This window comes from Electrona antarctica, assembly GCF_951216825.1.
Source record: "Electrona antarctica genome assembly, chromosome: 17".
Classification (NCBI taxonomy): domain Eukaryota; kingdom Metazoa; phylum Chordata; class Actinopteri; order Myctophiformes; family Myctophidae; genus Electrona; species Electrona antarctica.
This window is the reverse complement of record NC_136798.1, coordinates 14,722,827-14,745,286: the sequence shown is the minus strand read 5'-3', so window position 1 is coordinate 14,745,286 and position 22,460 is coordinate 14,722,827. Positions and strand designations below refer to the sequence as shown.

At 40.1% G+C, this 22,460-nt stretch overlaps 1 protein-coding gene across 1 annotated transcript in view; it reads right to left on the bottom strand.

Annotated features, from left to right (window-relative positions):
* apobb.1 (apolipoprotein Bb, tandem duplicate 1) overlaps positions 1-22,460 on the bottom strand; it is a 41,130-nt gene that overhangs the window by 8,110 nt on the left and 10,560 nt on the right. The window contains exons 2-26 of the mRNA XM_079526898.1: positions 21,860-21,943; positions 8,344-8,517; positions 7,572-7,604; positions 7,052-7,164; positions 6,773-6,921; positions 6,483-6,630; positions 6,167-6,319; positions 5,960-6,078; positions 5,777-5,862; positions 5,235-5,682; positions 4,890-5,004; positions 4,653-4,799; positions 4,332-4,543; positions 4,011-4,206; positions 3,739-3,918; positions 3,417-3,620; positions 3,132-3,299; positions 2,828-3,033; positions 2,561-2,743; positions 2,081-2,211; positions 1,536-1,749; positions 1,210-1,382; positions 696-859; positions 501-610; positions 32-399 (exon numbers count right to left, since the gene is read on the bottom strand). Of these exons, the coding sequence (XP_079383024.1) occupies positions 32-399; positions 501-610; positions 696-859; positions 1,210-1,382; positions 1,536-1,749; positions 2,081-2,211; positions 2,561-2,743; positions 2,828-3,033; positions 3,132-3,299; positions 3,417-3,620; positions 3,739-3,918; positions 4,011-4,206; positions 4,332-4,543; positions 4,653-4,799; positions 4,890-5,004; positions 5,235-5,682; positions 5,777-5,862; positions 5,960-6,078; positions 6,167-6,319; positions 6,483-6,630; positions 6,773-6,921; positions 7,052-7,164; positions 7,572-7,604; positions 8,344-8,398 (4,075 nt within the window). The 5' untranslated portion in view covers positions 8,399-8,517; positions 21,860-21,943. The remainder of the gene's footprint in view (positions 1-31; positions 400-500; positions 611-695; positions 860-1,209; positions 1,383-1,535; positions 1,750-2,080; positions 2,212-2,560; positions 2,744-2,827; positions 3,034-3,131; positions 3,300-3,416; positions 3,621-3,738; positions 3,919-4,010; positions 4,207-4,331; positions 4,544-4,652; positions 4,800-4,889; positions 5,005-5,234; positions 5,683-5,776; positions 5,863-5,959; positions 6,079-6,166; positions 6,320-6,482; positions 6,631-6,772; positions 6,922-7,051; positions 7,165-7,571; positions 7,605-8,343; positions 8,518-21,859; positions 21,944-22,460) is intronic.

Below are 22,460 nucleotides of genomic sequence, written 5' to 3'. Positions count from 1 at the left end.
TTCTCTCTCTTTCTATGCTCTATCAATATACCTTCAATCTTGAAGGAAAGGATATCCAATGGGGATGTTCCAATCATATCAAACTTGGCTGAGTAGCTAGGTGTCTCCACAACATCTTTTCCAGCTGCTCCTGAGATCTCCAAGTCATAGAGGTTACACTTCACCTCAGCTGAAACCTCAGCTTTACCGAAAAGAGGCACAGATAGTGTCACGCTCTCAGGAACAAAAAGCTCAGGGATTGGAATCTCGATGGAGACAATCTCTAGCCCAAGCAGATGCATGTGTGGGGTGGTCAAGGCAGGTGGGAAATTTAGCTCCTCTGTTGACTTTCCTCCCATTGGGATAGGGACAACAATGGTGAAGCGCTCATCGTTGAAGTAGTAGGCCACCTTTGCTTCACTGAAGAAAAGAAAATGGAAATTGCCATTATTATTTCCTTTTAATAAGAAAAGAAAAGAAATTTCCTCAAATTATATATTTCCTGTAGTTGTGAAACTTACGCATTCAGGAAGAGTTTCTCTGGCAGTGAAATCTCAGGCATATCAGGGACTCTGAAGTTATGAATGTAAGGAATATCAGCTGCATACTTCTCCATGTAGTCATTTGCTGCCTGGGGAACAAATACATTGTTTATATGTTTTGCATAATTCAAAGGGGAATCTGTTTGTTTAGATGATGGAGAAAAAATGACATACCTCCACGGATTTGGTGAGTATGTGACGGACTTTCATGCCATGCTCTCCCACTTCCATGTCAAGAAGATCATTCCCATATTTTTCAATCATATCGTGTTGAGGAAGATATTCCATGATCTTAGAGTCTGTGTCAGACTTAACCTCTGCCTCTATCTTGCTGCCATCTATTACAAAAATATGAAAGATATGAGGTGCAGTGGAGTGAGCAATTTTAAAGAGAAAATATTGACTTGATTTCATAAACATCTGATTTGATAGCATTTCATAGCATCCCTATTCAGTCATAATAGTCATAGTCATAATAGGCAAACATTCTGCAAAAATAGCCGATCTGCAAGGCAAGCTCACAACACGTTGCATTGCAATCTACAAGCTCATGTGAGTCTGTTGTGACACGTTGTGAGCTTGTAAATCAGCTATTTCCGCTATTTGACATACAATGAAGAATGTGTTAAATGACAAGCCACAAATGTTTTAACTGTGAAAAGAGTAAATACGGTAATTAGTATGTTACCATATTTCAGTGCGATTTTATGCTCAGAGGTGATCACTGGGAGTTTGATGTTACTCTCAAGTTCAACTTCCAAGTCCTCGCCACGCTTTAGGTTGGCTGTGACGGAGGAATCAAGGTCAAAGAAGGGGACAAGAAGCTGGAGCTGCAGAGTAGCATCGTTCATAGCAGCCACCCTGTGAGGAGGAAAGCTATTAGTGTATCTAAAGTGGAAGAGACATTTCTTTGTGAACTTTTCTTAGAGTTTTCTTACTTTTTCTTGAATGAGGTAAATGTTATGGTAGTATTTATTTTGATTTCTTGTGGATGTGATTTGTTTGATTTCTTACTTGGCACGGCCAACCAGGGAGAGCTGAGGGACGTTCTTGTTGATCAGGTCAAGGGAGATGGAGTGAGTTCCCTTGCCCTTGGTGTTGCCATCGACGACACCCAGCCTGAATCCAGCATCCACGTCAAAGTCAGGGATCTGGAGGTCAGTAGTGAGGACGTGCTTTTTCCTGTTGTACTTCACAGTCGCAACGGCCTCAGTCCTCAGGTCCTCCCCTGTTGAAATAACAAATACAACTTAAAGTCTCCACAAGATCCATTCTGTTTTTGACAGCTAATTTAACCACTGTCTAACTGGTGTCCCTATTTTGGGCATGTCTTTATAGGCAAAAAAAATCCAAAAATAGCCAAGCTACAAGCTCACAAGGCATAGCATCGTGAGCTTGTAGATCGACTATTTCCGCTGCACGACACTATAAAATAGAGCTTAATTAGTTCAAATTTGATAATTGATTAAATTAAAATAAGCAATTGAAAATACATCACTTTTATCGAGTGATACTGTACTGTCATGTTCCTTAAAATATATATCATAACCTGGGATTACCTTCAGCACTCAGGATCATCTTCACAGAGTCAACCTTCTGACGGCCCTCTTCACCCTCCTTGAGAAGTTCATAGGCAATAGCGGCAGTGTACTCTGTGACTTCACCAGTGGGACGGAGCTCCACAATAAACCTAGTAAACCAATTGATTTTCATCAATGTTTTTAATTGCATTTTTATACCATTACAAATACTAGAAGGTGTGTGGTTTATCACAGTTAATATATATGTAATATATTTTCTTTATCGCTGGGATCCCGATTTACACAATAAAATCCAAACTTAACTCTCACAATGTACAAATGAAACCAAATGGACCAGTTCCATTAGTCCACTTCTTGAGTTACAGGCACTTAAGGGTCCATTTGGTTCTTAATTATTATATGTTTTGCTGGTGACCCCCCTGGAACCCCCTCAAGGAGCCCTGGCCTGGGGGTTCCCGGACCCCACTTTGAAAGTGGTTTAGAAGGTTTTGCACTTACTTGCTGTCTCCAGTGAAGGGGAAGTAGGGGAGAGTCTCCTCATTGTAAGCATCAGTGTACATCAGGGTCGTGCAATAGGTCATTCCAGTGAAGAAGGGAGTGCACTCATTGTTATCAACCCTGTCCAGACCTCTAGAGGGGATGGTGTGTGTCTCTGTGCCAATCACTGCCACCAGGTTATTGCTGCAAGTGAGATGGATGAAAATTAAGATGAATGCCATTACAGATATTCAATCCATTAGATATGAGAGGTGCTCCTGAGCTTACGTAATGCTGATGAGCTTGGTGGGGTTCTTAGGTGCAGGGATGGTGAGTTTGATTTGGTCGCTTTCCATGGAGATCTTGGCACTCAGTCCACTCTCATGGAAGAGGTTGGTGTGCATCTCCAGTCCAGAGTTGACGTATTCGGGAATGAAAGAGCCAATCTGAGTCGTAAACTCAATGCCAGCAGAGGGCATGAAGGCAATCTCGCTCTATGGGGAAACAGTGGATGAGATAAGAGAGAGATACCATTACGGAATGGCACATTTCAACATTTTGCATCTTTGTGAAAATTAGAAGAAGTTTTTACCATGTCACGAGCAATGTTGAGTCCACCCTTGATACCAGGAGTGAAGGTACCAGACAGGGCAATCCTCAGAGGCACACCAGTAGCAGTGGGCAGGAAGAACTCATTGTCCATAAAGATGTAGTGGGCGAAGATTTTGTTGTCAGCTTTAGTCATCAATCCCTTCATAACCTGTGGTAGATGAAAGATACACATATGTATGCACAAGTGGTACAAATGCATGTTCATTTTCATTAAATAATGTTGTCTGCTAGTGAAATGTGTGAGTAGATTCGTCTGTGTACTTACGTCCACAGGGAACATTTTGAGCATGCTGTCAATCATCATGGCAGCAGAGTAGGCCATCTCCTCCATGTCATTGGTTCTGAGGTATCCAAGCTCGTTACCTAGCAGTCTCAGGTAAACCATTGCCTCAGGAGACTCTTGGGCCGTTAGATCTCTCGCCAGTTTATTGAAGTTACGTCCAATTTCCTTCAGCAGGCTATGTGAAGCCTGTTGATAACCACACTTGTCTTAATATAACATTCTACATAATGCTCAAATTAATCCACACCATTACAAGCATCTTCAAATAATGAACAAAAGCACAACAATTTGTATCATTGAATACCTGTCTCTTCCTCCTATCATTCCTCAGAGTTGGCAGCATGGTCTTCAAGAGGTTACTGATCCCGGTTGGCATGTTGTCGGAGATGAAGTACATTGTCCTCAGAGTGGTGTCAGGGAAGAATCCGTTCTCTCCAAACAGGGCTTCAACAGTAGGCTCAAGTCCTTTCCCCTCCATGCCGATCTTAATGGTAATGGAGCAAATTGAAATGATTGTTATCTATACGAAAAACACGGATACAAATCTGTTTTCTGACTAAAGAAAATGGCTTTTACCTCCATCATGTCGATGTCCAAGCCAAAAGCCTTCAGGGTCATCTCAAGCATGACCTCCTTGGGCAGGTAGCTGGTACCTTCAAAGATCATGTTGCCCTCCACGGATCCCATCTTGTAGTTGCGGGAGAATTTGGTTGGGTCCATGACAGTGCCAATCTCATTACCTTGCAGGGCATCGAGGATCTTCTCTCTGAGCCTGTTTGAAACGCAGATAGTTATTACAAGAAAATACCATTAAGAGTTATGCATATTCACCATATTACTTATAATATATTATAATCTAAACATGTAATTTATGTCACCTTTACATTCTTCACTTACTCTTGGGTTTCTGGCTGAGTTGAAGACAAGATGTTGGTAATATATGAGATGACAAAGCTCTTGGCTTGCTGGTCAGGTTCATTAGGCAGGGCAGCAGCCAGCTGGGCGAGTTCACTTGGCTGGGGGTCTTTCATCAGCACCAGGTAGGCAGCAACGCGCTTCTGCAGGGGGCTGGCACTGTCCAGAATCACCTGCATGAGAATCTCTCTGCCCTGTGACAGAGAAATACAACCATCATTAAGAAAAAGATAAACAAAGCAATCCCTCTCTGGATAATTTCTCTTAACATCTAAGAAGTAACAATAAAATCAGTTGACTTGCCTCCTCAGGGACAGGGGTCAGCCTGAAAGCCTGGATGGCAGCTTGCTGAACAATGGGGGAAGCAGCAGGCTGGTTCACACACAGGATCACAGCACTCTTCAGGGCAGGACTGGCAGCGCCCATGACTGCACCCATGTTTCCAATAACCTAATGTCACAGCAGAGAAGACGATTATTTTTCTTCTTTCCAACCTTGAAAATCCTTTGATTTCCCAAGATTTCGGAATAACATACTCACCCTCAAAGTCATGAAAGTGGTGTCCTTGTCTCCACTGCAGTCACCCAGCTGGGTAGCCATGAACTCTGCAACATCGTAGATCTCAGGGATGAGTTCACCTTCAGTCTTGTAGAACCTTTTAGGGCAAAGGAAATGTATTGGTATAGTGAATTTCACAAGTGATTTATGTAAGGCATACAAATTAATTTAAGGATAAATAACATTGAATAAAATACCATATAAAGAATAAAGGTTGTGGTTTTACTATTCTTGCCTTTTTGTAGAAATGTATTATTCAAGATATGTTAGATGTGGTTGACACCCACACACACACAGACTCTGCAAGGAGGAATACAGTTTGCTCACCTTTTGACAACATTGCTGAGGGCATACATGATGGGCTTGCTGGGCTTGTACTGAGCCATCTGCAGCATGTCCCTGATCAGAAGGGGAGAGGGGTTGGACACTAGTCCCAAAGCAAAGACAGTGGCATCAACTTCAAGAGAGGAACTGTCAAAGGTCCTCAGGATCTGCATGATGGCACTGCTACACTCGGGGGTACCGCACTGGGCCAGAACCTGGTAGGTCAGGGCAGGGGACACCACAAGAGCCTCAGCAACTGAATTGCTCAGGGTCTCTGTCTTCATTCCACGGACCATGTTCACCAGCTTATGGAAGAGGTGGGCCCTCCTCTCGCCTTCGTTCTCAGGCAGATTAACCAGTTCTCCCAGGAGAGCCAGACCAGCATCCTTATCCTGGATAACATTCTTGTCAGCAGGAGTATCCATGTTCAGACCCTTGACATTGGCTTCATCTATAATAAGCAGAGTAAACAGTTAAAATGGTATTGTCAATGACAACATAAAAACATGCTTGGAAGAAAATGACAAATGCAAAGAACTCCTTACTAAATTCAAAGACTCTGTCGTTGTGAGCAGAAACCTCCAGCAAAGTCAGAGACTGCTTGCCAACATTGGTAACACCATATTCTCCCCTATGGGCAGACAACATTTTGGTTAAGACAATAGATGGATACATTGACTTCATAGAATCAAAGATATTACAAGATAAGAGTACAAGTTTTGACTTACTTGTGAGAGAAAGGTATCAGGATGTGGTTCTCAGTGCAGGCACCAGAGGTCATGTGCATGTTCTCATTGTCAAACTTGTAGTTGCAGGTCTGGGAGCTCCTGACCAGCTGGGCAAGAGGCTGCAAGTAGATAATTATTTGTTATTTGTTGTCGTTTGTTACTCATGATTATTTGGCATTATTTAACAGTATCATTTGGATGTCTTACCATGCCAGAGATCAGAGCCAGGGGGCTGGTGTGGTCTCTCATAGGGACAAACTTGTCACATTTGGACAGATCCCTGGTGAGGCTGACGTCAGTAGCAATGTCCTCTCTTACGTCAACAGAGTAGGAGGTCCTGCATTTGCCATGGATGGTGGGCTGAAATGGAAGATAAATCACTATTCATATTCATCATAAGTTTAACCTTTTCCTCAAATTTCAGAATTAACATTTTCATCATACTTTACTGGTAAATACAAGAATACACATGTGGATGCCTGCAGTGTAGGTACTGTATAAATTAAAGAGCAGTTTAATGTACCATGTTCTTGTTATTTTCCTCCTCCAGCAGAGGCACGGCCAGGGCAGAGATGATACCTCTCTTGAAGTTCAAGATTGTTGTCGTCTCACCCTCCTCAGGGTACAGTTTGACATCGTACTCACCCTCAACCACAACCTTCAGAGGATATCTAAGGAAACAGCATAGAGGGGGCATTTTCAGGGTGTGTTTTTTCCTCTTAGTTTTATGAATATGAATTTATGAGCTCAGCGATGTAAATCACATAATATTGAGATGGATTGATTTTAAATGATTCTGACAGTGCAACGTACTTCTCCATTTCAGAAGCAAAGGCCTCAGAGCCGACTGCAGGTCTAAAGACAGGGGTGTCCTCCTCAAAGTCAAAGCTGGCCACCTCGCTCAGGGTACATTCCCTGGTGCGGATGACAAAGCTGCAAGACTGAGGCACTTCAATCTCGACCTGTAAGACAGAAGGCAAATGTTTATTCACAAGTATTTGAATGACTAATTCATCATCAACTAAAATGTTGTTTGTGACAGCCATAAATGTTGATCAGGTAAAGACGGTGTTGAAATATCTTGGCTTATACCTTGCAAGAGCCCTTGGGTCCATTTGTCATCGTTGAGGCACCATTGATGGAATTCATGGACTCAGCTTCATATAGGTATTCATACTTGTGTAGGGCCTTGTACCTTTTTGCCACTAGAATAGAAAAACAAACACCAGTAAGGGGTCTAGTAGTGATCAAATTTGTCCTAACCCTAAGACCACAAAGCCAGAAGCTAATCTTATTAAAGTCTACTATAATAAAATTGCAATGTATTTTACTTTTTGAGTGGTGTAAACCACTCCTACAACTGGCTTTGTTAGTTTGTCTGTCTGTCTGTCTGTTCGTACCAAAAAATGAGCATGGTTGCTATGGTCACCCAGTTCACACGGGTGTGATTTCATTACGTCAGACATTACGTCAGACCACAGCTGATCAGTCTATATAAGACATTACACCACTCAGTTCACACGGGTGTGATTTTTTGACAAGGAATAGGACATTGCTTTGTTCAGTGACAAACAGCATGTGATGCATAAGTAAATATTGACTTGAAACTTACACAAACATGTTGGCTCTTCTTCATCTTGCGCAACTGTCAAAACAAATACGTATTCAGTATTATCCAGGAAAATAAATGAACGTCACATTTAATAACCTTTTATTCTAATATTAAGATCAAACTGAAACTGAAGACATTTCCTCTCACTTTTTATTGATAACATTTTGATTCTTGATTTGAGTGATTCATTTGATTGATTTTTGATGTCATTTAACAAAGAAATGTCAATCTGCAACTTTTAAAACTATTGTTCAAGACTACAAAGTAGTAGTTTACAGTTCTAAGTGATATATTCTGGTTAAAACAAAAACGTTTGTTTATTGTTAAAGGTAAAGCTTGTATTCTGATTTCTATTCTCGATCCAGCTCTTTAATAGACAGAAAATCAGCTTCAATGTTATATTTTTCCAATTCCAATTTGACCTGCTCATGTCTTTGTGTCATATCTTCCAATTGAAATTGTTTATTCTGTGTATACTGTATGAGTTATCTTTCCTGATTAGATTAAATTGTTATCCGAGCCTGAAAATGCATTTTTCTGGTTACTAAAGAATTAGAGAGACAAGGAGACCCCGGATACTGAACAAACTAGCAGGGTTAGGGTTGTTCTGAATCAGAGTAAAGAGCTATTTAACACTTTGTTTTTTACAAAAGAAAAGTCAATTAATACAACTTTAAATATAATATTCCTCAATCGATAACTTCACTATAGGTTAAACGAAACACAAATAACCAAAATAAACTCAGCAGAACAATGTGTAAGATGTACTCACAAGCTAAAGCAAAAGTGCTTAGGAGCAAGAACAGGCAGAGCTTTGAGACACCCATGATGGGTTCTTTGAAGCTCTCTCCTTTGTGGTTGGCGAGTACTCCGACGAACGACGAGACTAAGGCCTTTGGTCTTTGTACGGGACTTTTATACCCCCAGTTGGGCTCCTGCAGAGGGACTGGACAGCACAGACAGTACTTTAAAGTCTCAAAGTCCACTCTACCCTCCCAAGTGGAGGGCCAAAGGCAAAGGGTTTAGAGAGGCTATGCATGGACCACACACAGTTACCAAACTAGCCAATGCTGTTCTACATATAAGTAGGTACAGGTTTCTTCCCTTGAGGTAGCATTAAGGGAAATGTGTGCACTTTGTTTAAAAAATATTTCAAACATCAAAAAGACATAATTCAAATATTCTTTTCAAACACATATTTCACTAACGACTGTTTGAGTTCCCCATTAGCCAACTTTACATTTACGTTATATAAGTTATAAGCCCTATATAAAGGCCCCTTTGTTGAGATTTTGATATGATAATAATAATTAGAGTAAGTGATGTGATAGAAAATGGCAATAGTTAGACTTTATAGTCATACCCTATAATGTTGGCAGTCTATTTTACATATATTCAAATAAATATTGCTTGTATTTTACATGATCACCAATTACAATATTGATGCCAGATGAACAGCTATTAATTTACATCTCACAGTTCTAGGGAGTTGTAATATTGTAATATTCTCATTCCGGGGTAATTTTACAACCAATGGTTTAAACCAGGTCATTCATACTGTAAGTACAGTAAGTATTATGGTTCCTAATGAGTGCTGGGTGATCAAGGGCTGCTCCAAAGACAAAGTCCTTGCTGCTGGAGTCACTGACACTAACAATGTTTCCTTCTTTCACCATGCCCAGCAAACAATCCAACAATGTATAGCAATGTAAAAGTAAACGTATGTATGTTTCAAAATGTAGGCATATACTAGAATTTTGATCTGAGGTCAGTTATGGTCAGAATGAAAAACTGAATGTTGATTTAGACATTTAGTATAATGGTAAAAAAAGAATCTTAGACATGTACCATTGCTTGATTGATTGAAATATTTATTAACAGTTTGCAGAATTACAGTACATTTCAAGCACAAACTCAATACAAAGGCTGTTAACTGTGAGTGGACGACCCAATTAAGCATTACACTTGTTTCCAATAGGGTCCACCATGTTCAATTCATCAAAAACATTTAGAGACGTACAAATAGACACTTCTATATAGACAAGGGACAGAACAGGAATTCATCATAATGGAGGTAAAAAGGGAAAAGAAACATATACAGTGAGGGAAAAAGGGGGGGGGGGGCGGTGGGGGGGGATTCAGATTTTACGGGGGCCAGTTTCGAATTGCAGCCATCCGTAGGTGCCCTTTGAGAGCGGTTTTGAAGGAGTCAAGGGATTCGCATGTCTTAATGACTGTTGGTAGGGCGTTCCACATTTTGGTGGCATAGGAGCGAAAATAATTTAGTCCCTTGTTTGTGCCGAATCTGGGTTGTACATGGTTCGTTGCTGTATGTATGTGTATGTGTGTGTGTGTGTGTGTGTGTGTGTGTGTGTGTGTGTGTGTGTGTGTGTGTGTGTGTGTGTGTGTGTGTGTAGTATGTACGTATGTACTGTATGTATGTTTATTTTGGGGGGGGGGGGGGGGCAGTGGCTCAGGGGTAGAGTGGCCGGTAGAGCGGCCGGATGGGTACCGCGAGGTTCCCAGGTGGATCCCTGGCTCCCCCAGAGTCCGTGCCGAAGTGTCCTTGAGCAAGACTCTGAAACCCTAATTGCTCTTGATGTGGTTGGTGTCTTGCATGGTTACTTCCGCCATCGGTGTATGAATGTGTGTGTCAATTTAATATTGTGGACAATACAAAGTTTCAAGTGCCCTTGAGCAAGGCATTGAACCACTACCATGAAATGTTCTATGAGCAGGGCCTGGCTGTAAACAAGTATCTGATGCTTAGTCCAGTTACCTTGGGTAAATATAGTAACTTTGCTTTGCTTTGCTTCATAAATGCTGTAATTTGTGATTCAAGAGCAATACATAAATACAGTTGGTAACCTCTCAGTGACTTTATTTATGTATTTGCTTGCTACATGTATTCTCCTATAAGATTTTGATGAAAGACTTTTTCATCACTAAAGAGTAACATTACAGTATGTCTATTTACTTAATTTTATGAGATTGACCTTTCTTTCTTTACACTCAGAGCTAACACCCCTGTTATATAGTTCATGTTGTGTAATAATGACCCAACAAACCTTCTCCTGTAAAGATATACAAGATATACAAGATATACATTACCAGTTCAGTGCCCTGAACTCAAAATGATATCACCAGTGTCTAGATTAGCACTCAATGTTGTGCTTACTGCATAGCCCTTGCAAACAAGCACATGCACAGTGTCAGTCCAAAGGGGTCTTGAACCTTGTCCGTCAGTGGTTACATCATGGCAGTAGTTAGATTTTGAATTGAATTAACATTTTTGACATTAATAGCTGAAACTTTGGCATGTATTGTATACCGTTGATTCGCCATTTCAATGAGAAAGAAAGAACTACACATTTCATGTTTGTGTAGCAAAAGGGTTGTGTGATGAAACAAAATGTAGTATTTAATCATGCAGTAGTTAGAATACACTAGACTGGGGCACCGATCTACTCGGGAACGATGGTAATTAAGAATGCATGCCTCACCTTATGCAATACCTCTTGAACCAATTGTCAGAGAGTACCCGTTGTACCCGTCTCCATCTGTCTGTGTCCCTTTTGTGCCCATATATGGAGATCTCTTTATATGTCATCTGTATATGTACCCAAACGGCTCGACAGCAGGCACTGGCTCCCTCAAGTCCTCGCTGATGCACGCACTCAATTTGAAGATATATTTGCCCATATACCATATGGGCATATCTGTCGCATATCTGTCGGTTTAAAAGTCGATATGGGCATATACTGAATTTGGAGATTTACAATGTAGGCATTTAGCAGACGCTCTTAATCCAGAGTCACTTACAGTAAGCAAGAACAAAAACATGGTAATACATCGATATACATAAAAATAGTCATCATGAATCATACCATAAGCTAAGAACCTAACAGTGGAATATCTATGAAACTATGCATCTACGTTACATAAGTTGAGCCCTTGCATATGCCTGTAAGGTCGTCGAGGCTAGGGCAAGTGCTACAGGCTAAAATGGAGTCTGAAGAGGTGGGTTTTCAGACTATGGCGGAAGATTGGGATTGAGAGCTCTGATGTCTTCAGTATATGCAGTATATGCCTATATCTTCCTCTTAACTGACCCATTTTTTTGTAATAGTATATTCCAATAGTATATTCATTTTTTTATTGGATGATGTATGATACGAGCGCCCTTCAATTTTTGTTTCTTACATTTCGTTTTTGAGGGGCGCTAGCCCCTCCTATATACAGGTGTAATGTTTGTGTTTAGTTCAATCATTTAAAAACGCCAAGGGAAACTTTGTCATCTTGTCCCTAACACAAACATTAAATGCCATTAACAATAAAGAGAATTGTTTTGACACCCTTCATTACATCACCTAATCATAGCAACATACTTTGAATAAAGTAACATTTATAGCTGCTCCAATCTATACCGAATTCCCTCCTCGATGATGTAAGATGAAATGAGTGCCCCTCACTTCACACAGGTGTGATTTTTAATTATTATTTAAAAACCTATGAAACCTATCTAAAAAAACAGATGTCTATTATTTTTTTCACTAATCTGTACAGTAATTTTCAGTAATTCTACAATCTTGTAGATCTGCTATTTTCACCAGTTTGGGTCCCAGGCAAACAAATTTCTCTTTTGGGTCTTGAGCTAAAAGGTTTGGGAACCACTGGAAATGTAATCCAAAAATAGCGTATACATGTTCACAAACTGTTGTGATGCTGCAATCATGAGCGTGTAGACCAGTTTTCACAGCAAGCATGACAAATTGGAAAAGTGGTTAACATTGAGGATTTTACTGTGTACATGTGGAAGGCTATGTCCACTTGATGATCCTAAGACCCACAGCACTTGCGTCCAAGGTTCAAATTAGATCAATGTATGATCTGTACACTCTTGGAGAATGGTCATTGATCTCATAGACAACCTATAGAGCAAATGATAAATTGTGTGTGGGGGTGGAAGGAGTGACTTTGAAAGAAAGGGTTACAAAAGGATAAAGGTTTAGCAATGATGTACAAATGTACTGCACTTGATTCCTGTTTAGTGCAATGCATTATTCTTTCATAAATGTACCACTGTTGCTTTTACAGCGATTTGCACTTTGATCTACTACAAGCAACATAATTGTGGGAAGCCATCTTTACTTTCTTCCACAAACATAATAGAATTATTCCATTGCCTAATTTATTGTCTACTTTGGCAAGCAAAAGCAACAATTGAAAGATTTTAGACCACTTTGCTATTGTGCATGGGGAAATCAGTCAACATTTTGGTGTAGCTTATTAACATTTTGATCGTCAAAATTCAACAGTGTGACCAAAACATCTTCCACTTTATTCTGACAAAGGTTTATTATTCTTTCCATATTTACTTTTGTCAAGAAGACAATGTGACAGTTGCTGTGGGATGTGATCATGTGGATAACATATAACTTACTGCCCTTTTTATCCACAGGCATTATTGCTAGAAGAACATGACATAATGAGGCCCATAAGAGTGTGTGAAGTGCATGCTGCACACAGGAGCAAACAGATATGTCTAGTCTCCCCCAGTGGAGCTTTTAGGCACTCTTGCTTCATCAACAAGGCGAAAGGGTAAAGGCCAGCCGGTGTATCGGTTGCGCTATAGATAGACCTTTATTGATCCCACCAGGGAAATTCAGTTGTCGTATAGCAGAGGAAAGAGAAGATCAATTATGTAAGCATGGAGCAGTTTCGTATAATAATTTGAGATGTCTCATGATATCCTCAATCTTTTGAGAAGCCCATCACCTTTGCGGTGTGCACAACATTAGGCCTATGGTGTTTCTATTTTCACAAGTTCAGTCAAAATGCTTCACATAGACCGGCTATTTTCATATGACAACATCGTACGACTAAGTATAAAATTGGGCTTATGTGGGTTAACTTACCGGTATTTGCACAATAACCTGAGAACAATCATTATTCTCATATTATTGTGCAAATAAGTAAAAGAAAATAATATATATTTGCCAGTCCAGACATGACTTTCTAGTATGGTCATGTAGTCTACTAGTCAATATGGTCATGCTGAGAATTACTCAAACTCTGCAGGCATCGACTATGTTATCAGCGGACCTTTGAATGCTCCTACTTTAACATTCAATCAATAATACCATCTCTATTAATCAAGCTGACAGGTATCACACTAGTATAATTGTTGATACAGTAGGCTACATGTGATGTTTTAATATTTAAAAGCGTTTAATTTAGCAGGAACAGCTCAAAATCTTAGACACATTCCTTATAACGTAATACAAATTTGATTACTTATCCTGGCGATAGTCACATATGATAGTTCTGTATAAACTCTGATGATAGGCATTTGGCTTTTAGCTGAGGACCTACATCTGCAAATATTTAGTGCCAGGGACCCCCAGAATAGAAGACATTCCAAAATGTTTAAAAAATAGCAGATGCATTGCAACATGTTGTGAGCTTGTAATTGTCCATTTTCATGGGTGGCAAACCTCACACCGGAAGTTTCATGAACACATGGCAGTGAATGGAGCCGGCTGGACCAGCTCGTGAACAAACATTATTTCTGAACAATTGCGACCTTTGTAATTTAATCGGTTCAGGAATATAAAAGAAGACATATCACAGGTTGTTTTCTAATCACTTGCTTTTCGACGTGCACAGTACATAATTTAATTTGAGGATCTAAACAGCGGCAGGTATCATTTCTGTCTTGGAGGTATCGCAGGATTTGGCTGCCAGACAGAAAACGGTGGACAGTCTCGCAATACTTGGTACGTTCAGAAACGTACTTTGTGCTCTTATACCTCTAGAAAATGTCACAGTATACACATCGAAAAGCAACACATGGCAGACAATAATGTGTTATGTCTTCTGTTATTTTCCAGAAGCGAATAGTGTTTGTTCATGAGCTGGTCACTGGGCTCTCATCGACTCCAATGCATTCCACCAAACGTCCGGGTGTAGTTTGGCTCCCATGCGGTGTGACAAATCTGCCGCCTGGAATTGCTCGATAGCAAAAATGACGTCAGTGTCTTTACCTTCTTTTTCATATACCTTGGTGGTGACAGGGATGCCAGACAGTTCAGTGGGTTTGGGGTCAAAAGGCCTAAAGTTTGAAATTCATGCAAACTGCCAACTGATAAAATCATGCATCTTGTGCAAGATTCAAACATACACAGTAACATACAGTACAAAGAGTTCATTTAACTCTTAGCAGGTAAAAATGACCATGTGTGGAAGATTACATGCTATACTCAATGTTGACAAAATACTCATATTCTGCATATTATTTATTTGAGCTAACTTTTAAAAAGAAAAGAACATTTCATCCTCATTCTACTGTATTAATCTTACGCAATGACTTAATCACTGCATATCCTCAGGTGTTATCTGTAACACACGGCAAGTATGAAGCCAAACTGTCAGACAGCACCGAGTTATGACAGACAGACAGTTGTAAAAAATAAATGCGATAGAGTTCAGTTTTGTTTCATGCATAATTAAAGGAGCATTCAGTGATTTGGGTCATTTGGAAAAAACCCTGGTCCCCCCCCCGGTAACAAGATGTGCATATGCACGCACTACAGTGGGGGGACACGCAAAAGGCCAACAGCACGCACACCAAGGCCCGCCCCCGCTCGATCATATTTGCCGGAAGGCCCCTTTCTATCATGATTGGATGACGGCTGGGCCACCTAGCCAAAAACTAGGTTTTTTTACCCCAGGGGTTAACTCTATAGTAGGGAGGATTATCACAACAAAACAAAAAAAGAAGTGATATTTGAACTAAGTGAAATCACTGAATAGCAGCCAGCCATCATATAATTTTGAAATGGTCTTGTTTTAAATTAATTACAGGTATGAAAATGACGATATGCTACCAAGAAACTATCACATCTGTAAAAGCACAATATATAGTATTCTTAGGGAAAAAAAGAAAAGAAAAACAAACTGAAGATAAAAACTCATTTAGATGATTGAATATGCAGCCACTATCATCTATCTACTGACTGACCTTGTTTTGTGAGAGATAAGCCACTTTCACACTGATCGACTTTGCTATTGACCTAGGAGCAAACATTATATGACAGCTAAACATTTGTTTTTATTTTATGTGGTATTTAATGTGTGGCCATCTTGCAATCAGGTCGATCCCTAGCCCCGCCTTGCTTCATGTCAAAGTATCCATGAACAAAGACATATATAAGTCCTCACTGTTCCCGAAGAGCAGATGGGTGCCTTGAATGGTTCCCTTCGCCGTTTGTGCGTGCGTGTGTATGCATGGGTGAATGTAATGCACATTTAAAGGCGCTATATACTGCAAATGCATAGTTTACCATTTCATTGGTTTAGTTTATGGACTTTTAAGCATGAAGGACTTACTGTATATTTTTCCAGAAACAATGGATTGAGAGCTTTCTAATTATAACTTCCTAATTATAACTTCCAAAACTGACACAGTACGTAACAAACAACAAAATGACTGGCGCAGTGGGGCCTGCTTACAAAAAGTAAGTGCTCTTTCCCAATAACCTTTACTGTACATAATAATGTAGTAACACTCTTTAAAACCATATAATATCTTCGCCCACTGATTACTGACCTATAATAACCAATCTGATAGGGAAAGGGTTTTCAAAAAGTATGTCAGTGTGTGACAGTGTGTCGTAAACCAGTGTGTGTCCATTCCCAGTATATGATTGGTCCACTGCCATTATCAAAGGAATGAGATTGCAATTTGTATCAAAAATGATCATACTTCACTAATAAAGGCACATCAAGGTTTCTCACGCATCACATTTATGTACGCATTCATCCCCAGGTGTAAAAGCTTGAGTGTGTAGTATACTCATGACATTGATTAAAGGTAGGGTAAGTGATATTCTTTGGTTAAAACAAAAGTTTTTTGTTAAAAGGTTAAAGCACTATATTCTGATAGTAATCATTGTTATAGACTAGAGCATTTGTTCAGTAACAGGAGTCTCCCGGTCTCCCCGGCTCTTTAATAAACAGAACATACATTTTCACATACAGAATTCCAGCCAATCAGGAGAGAGTACCCATTCATCAGCTTCAATTTTACAGTATTCCAGTTCCAATTTTGTCTGCTCATTTATTCGTGTCACCACTTCCAAATTCACTTCTTTAATCTGTATCTGTGTGAGTTCTCTATCCTGATTGTTTCAAATTGGTATCCTGATCAGAAAAAGCATTTTCTGCTTAATAAAGAGACATGGAGACCCCTGTTACTGAACAAACACTCTATAGCAATGAGTAGTACTATCAGAATACAGAGCTATTTAACACTTGTTTTAACAAAACAAAATATCACTTACCCTACCTTTAACAGGATGCAGGATGATGTCTGTGTACAGAATGTACTGTACTGTATATGTGCAGAGATACTCTCGTAATAATTTGTAGAAACACGTACAGCAGCTACTTTGTTATGCACGGACATACATAGGCATGCGGCCATGCGCACACACACTCGCACACATACACACATCTTATTGATCAGCAGGTCTATCTACAATTCTACATGGTTCTCCATTCTGCATGAAACTTCTTCTCTGATGAGATCCTCCTCTATGGTGTGAACTCATCTCTGTTTGATGAAAACAAATGCTACGTGATTTCTTAACTTAATAATAATAATACACTACAGTACAATAACCCATGCCATGGGGTCTCTCTCTCTCTCTCTCTGGACATTGATCAGCACATTTGTGTTGGATCCAACCTTTGTTCTTTCACTGATTAGCTCATTAGTGCCTTTTATACAAGGGTATACGTTTTGGAAGTCGTTTGCGCAACACACCAGTCACATACCGGTATTCACCGCCCTCATTCCCTGTTTAAACGAATGTTAAAAGCACTAATTAGCACAGCAGACCTTTCAACAGTGAATATCTGGATAATGTACAATCTATCAACACTGAATACAAGGACTGTAGCCTACAGTATATAAAGTATCCACAATTAATGTAGAACTGAATATCAAGCAGTCAAGTAAGAGTCAGTCATCCCAACAACAGAACATATAGGGGATTAGGGGTCATGCCTGATGATGGACCGTGATGACTATTTTTAGCCTACTCACTCACATTTCATGAGATATGTATCAGCATATCTGCATGGCGGTGCAGTTGAATATATTATAATTATATAAACCTTTTCACTGCTTTTGGGGGAGCATGAGTGTTAATTCCATTCCATTGCTCCTATTAGGAAATGCTGCATGTGTGCAAATTGCACATGTTGAAAATAAAGAGACATGCACCACTATCTAAAGTTAAACCTTGATTTCAATGCCATGTGTTCCTAAATATTGACAGGGCTATAGGACACTATGTGAGAACATTGCCCCACATGTCTGTTTAAGGCATAGACAGAGAGATCAATATTAGATGTGTGCATCCTGCTGCTATGAGTGCATGTCACATACCACTGTCTATGTACTGTAGTATTGGAAACCAACAGTTCCTAAGCCATGTGGCCACATGGCCATATGGTTTCTGAAGCATGAGGCGGCTTGATGTACAAGTACATTCCCCGGCAGGACATGACACTACTATGTCACTGGGACTTATCCCTAATCCAACAGTTGATACTGCATGCTAAGAAGGGGAGCATTGGGTCCCATTTTTATAGACTATAGACTTTTATAGACTTATATGACAGTCTACCACAAGCCCACTGAGCTTGTGGTCATACCCGCCTAGAAAACCTCCAAATCCGTATATATTATAGAGCACCGAAGTCTGACGTCACTTTCAGTAGAGGGCACCAACACACAGGTTCATGTCTTTTTTTATTTGCATTGAAATCTCCATAGGGCGATTTTAGGTCGCTTCATATAAGAACTGTGTTTGAAAAATAAACCGACCACCCCGGCCTTTCTGTCAGGGGAGTGGCTGTGCGTCGTTAATGATGTCCATTCAGTTTCTGGAGAAAATGGAATTAATGTGGCCGCAAAAGCCTTGAAACTACATATGAAGGCAATGTCGCTGCTAATATACGTCACGCCCAGCTGTCAACACATTGCGTTCCTGAGATTCCTCGTTGACGTAAGCTCAGCTGGTGGTGACTGAAACATTAAATATCAATAAAATAAAAATAAACGTAATTGACATTCAGTTTCTGTTGTGCGACGGTGCAGCCACCCGCATACCCGGAAATGTAGTCTCTGGGTTGTTTGACTCGTTTCTAACGCTTATTTTGTCACTCTTTGGGTATATTTGTACATTTCCACCTTCAGTCGATGCTTCATATCCCTATGAGTGAAAAGGCCTGGGTGATCGGTTTATTTTTCAAACACAGTTCTTATATGAGGCGATCTAAAATCCCCCTATGGAGATTACAATGCAAATAAAAAGTACATGAACCTGTGGACTGACGCCCTCTACTGACAGTAGAGGGCAGTGACGTCGGGACTTTGGTGCTCTATACTACTACTGTTTTGACCGGACTTTAGCTAGTAGTGTATGTACGGAGTTGCCAATCCGTGCTATTTCACCGTGTTTGGGTGAGATCGGGTTTGACATTTACGATTCTATGCTATTGGGTTATAACTCGGACGGGGCTGAGTCGGCTCTACCGAACTTCGCAACGTTCGACATGTCGGTGTCTCTCGTGGCTCAAATTTGGTAGAGACGGCACCCCTCCGTCATGGTCTATGGGGAGGATTTCATTGTAATATATACAGATTTTGGGGTTTTCTAGGAGTGTATGTACGGAATTGCCAATCCGTGCTATTTCACTGTGTTGGTTGAGACCGGGTTGGATCTATATACAGTACTAAATGTTAGTGTGTATGTTATGTGAACCAGTGTGGTTGCAGAGCAGAGGTCATAATAGCATTTACACACTATTTCTCAAGAGTGCATATTTCACAATTATAATATAGTACAGAAGGTCATATAACACAAATACACATACACATAGACACATACAGTAGGCTACATAACCAAACAGGCAGTGTAAATAGTGGTCCACTGTATCATGAGTAAAGACAATTATCAGGGTTAAGGTTTACATTTCCACAGGGTCAACTAAATTAAATAGAGTAGCTATTATATGGTAAGGAGCAATGCACAAAGGCATCCACTGCAGGATGCTTTTGTTGAGACTGCAGGCATATCCAATGTGTTTCTCAAATCTGATATTTTTTAATAAACTATATAAATAAAGTTTATTAATATTATGGACTGACTATGCACACATTATTATTCAGTGGACAGGCTTTTTCTGCCTTTATTTGATAGTGTAGGCCTACAGTAAGCTGACAGGAAATTCGGGGAGAGAGATGGGGAGTGACACGCAGCTAAAGTCGTCGGGATTGGGAGTCGAACCCGCGATGTGATGTATTTTGAGCTTGATCTGGATATGCCAAGAATCGGCCTGCCAGTCTGAACAGAGCCTGACCTCACAAGAGGTGACCAGTTAAGTTGTTTGCTTTTTGTCAATCTGAAAACATGACTATTGACTCCAAAAGCATACTAATAAAACTTGTTATATAGCTTCAGATGGCAAGAGAACAGATGAAAATAAAATTGAAAATTAAAATGCATCAATGAAGGATCATAAGAAGCGTAGGATAAATATTGATCCTGCTGGCATGTTTCTTGCAAGTAGTATACTGGGAGGACAACATGGGTTGAAAATAATGGAAGAAATTAAATCTGCACTGATGCGTCGTGTGTGTGTGCGCGCGCGCGCGCGCGTGCGCGCGCGCGTGCGTGCGTGCGTGCGTGCGTGCGTGCGTGCGTGCGTGCGTGTGTGTGTGTGTGTGTGTGTGGTGCGCGCGCGTGTGGCAAACAAAACCTAAAGAAAAACAAGCTGAAAGAATAACTGACCGAACATAACACTCTGTAAATCGTACGAAGGAACAACCTCGTCAATAATTGGCTGGCCAGGGATTGTGCCAATGAACACCCCTACTACTGTTTACAAATGAACTGGTCAGATCGAGCCATCAATGTTATGAGGTGAGGGTTCGTTTCTGTGAAATGCCCATTGCTTTTGTTTTCAAACTCTTTAGTGAGAAAAAATTACCTGACAGCAGAATAACAATAACAAGAAATCATCATTATTATCATTATTTATACTGTAACCCAACTGTATTGCAGACCAAAAGAAAAACAGTTTTTGCTTTTGAAATTAAATTGCAATATCTATAGCTGTCTTAAACTGGATCAACCGATCAAACAAAATAATAATTCGAATCAAATGAACAATCAAAATGTTAAGTCCCGCAACGCAAAGTTCCTTTAAATGTCTCCAATTGAGTCAAGTATCAAAAAGTAATCCCGAAAGTAATCCAAAGGTAATCAAACCAAACATTGTAGATCTTCTATTTTACGAGTAAAAATCAAGTAATCCATAGTCAGAAAAATACAAAGGAAATGCATTGCTCAAAACGTGAAAAAATATATTCTTCACCCAACCTTCAAGTCAGGAGGCCACAGCAGGTTCCTTTGTCCAAAAGCTCTGAAGGGATTCAGAGCTAAATCCTCAGAAATGATTCTTGACCAAACCCGTCTTCTTCCAGATAAAGTTTTCCAGACCCACTACTCTGTGCTTTATCAATTTCTCACCCAAACTCTAACTCTAAACTTCCCTGACCGGAGTGAGTCCCCCAGGGCTCTATAGCGGGCCCCTAGCTTTGTCCCTCTACACACCAAATATCTTTGGTTAACATGTGTTTGTAAAAGATTGTTTATTTTTGAATACATCATCAATACAACATCTATGGCCGTGGTCAAACCTATATTGTACAATGAGAGTGGATTTGCTTTAGTGCCCTCCAGTGGATAATTAGGATTCTGAGAAAGAACAAGAGCTGCCACATCATGCTAGTGCAAATGATGTAGGCTACCAATCTGTTGAAGACTAAATTAAATATTAAATAGTAGTTTTTATTATCTATTCTATTCCCTTTTTTCTTCAAATGTACTCTGGTACAATGGAGCATAATAATAAAGCAACATTATAATACAGCTAGGCTATAGGCCTACAGCACACGAGAAACTGATTTTAGTAGACGGTCACAGCTGTCAATCAATAGTGTTGGTGAGTGTTATATTAGTGTCAGGAATACTCCCTCCCCCTCCAAAGCTGTTGTGCTCACTAGCTATTCGGAGGACATAAACACTCCACTCCATGTGTTAAAAACACAGGTGTCAGGCTTCAGAGAGTCAGAGAGAGAGAGAGAGAGAGAGAGAGAGAGAGAGAGAGTTAATTATTTATCAACGCTCTACAAGTGCTGACATACATACCACCCTGTCTGCAACGTCACTTCGCCATGGGAAGTCATTCTGTCACTGATATCCTCAATTGAACACTCGATAACCCTCTCCGTCCTGGGAAATTTAGGGGGAAAAAGAAAAAAGAAAGAAAGAAATTCTGATTAATCCATTTGCTTTGGAAAGTCCATCCACAATCCACACAGAAATGTTTGTGTAATAATAGCCTATTTGTTTCTTATCTTCCACTGACATAAAAGTAGCCTATATTTTTGCAATATTGCTATAATTTAATTAGGCAATGTTTATGACTGACTAATACTATTCAGTTATTATAGCTGACTGCCTGCCCTATGGCCTGCTAGCATGAAAAACAAAATAAAAAAACAGCATGATTTTTTTTGAATGGTGTAAATGTGGGGAAGATGATAGAGATATCTGACTGTGCCTAAAGATGTTACGGTAACGGTAAGATGAATAAATCGTTTCGTTTTCCACATTTCCATGACACGCGAAGTTACGAGGAGGAGCGGATCCTATGAGCGGATCTCGGGAGCGAATAGGCTATGGAATGTTCTACTCTGCGTGTGTAGGGGATCAGAGGATTGTTTGCCACAAAGTAGAAAATGCATTT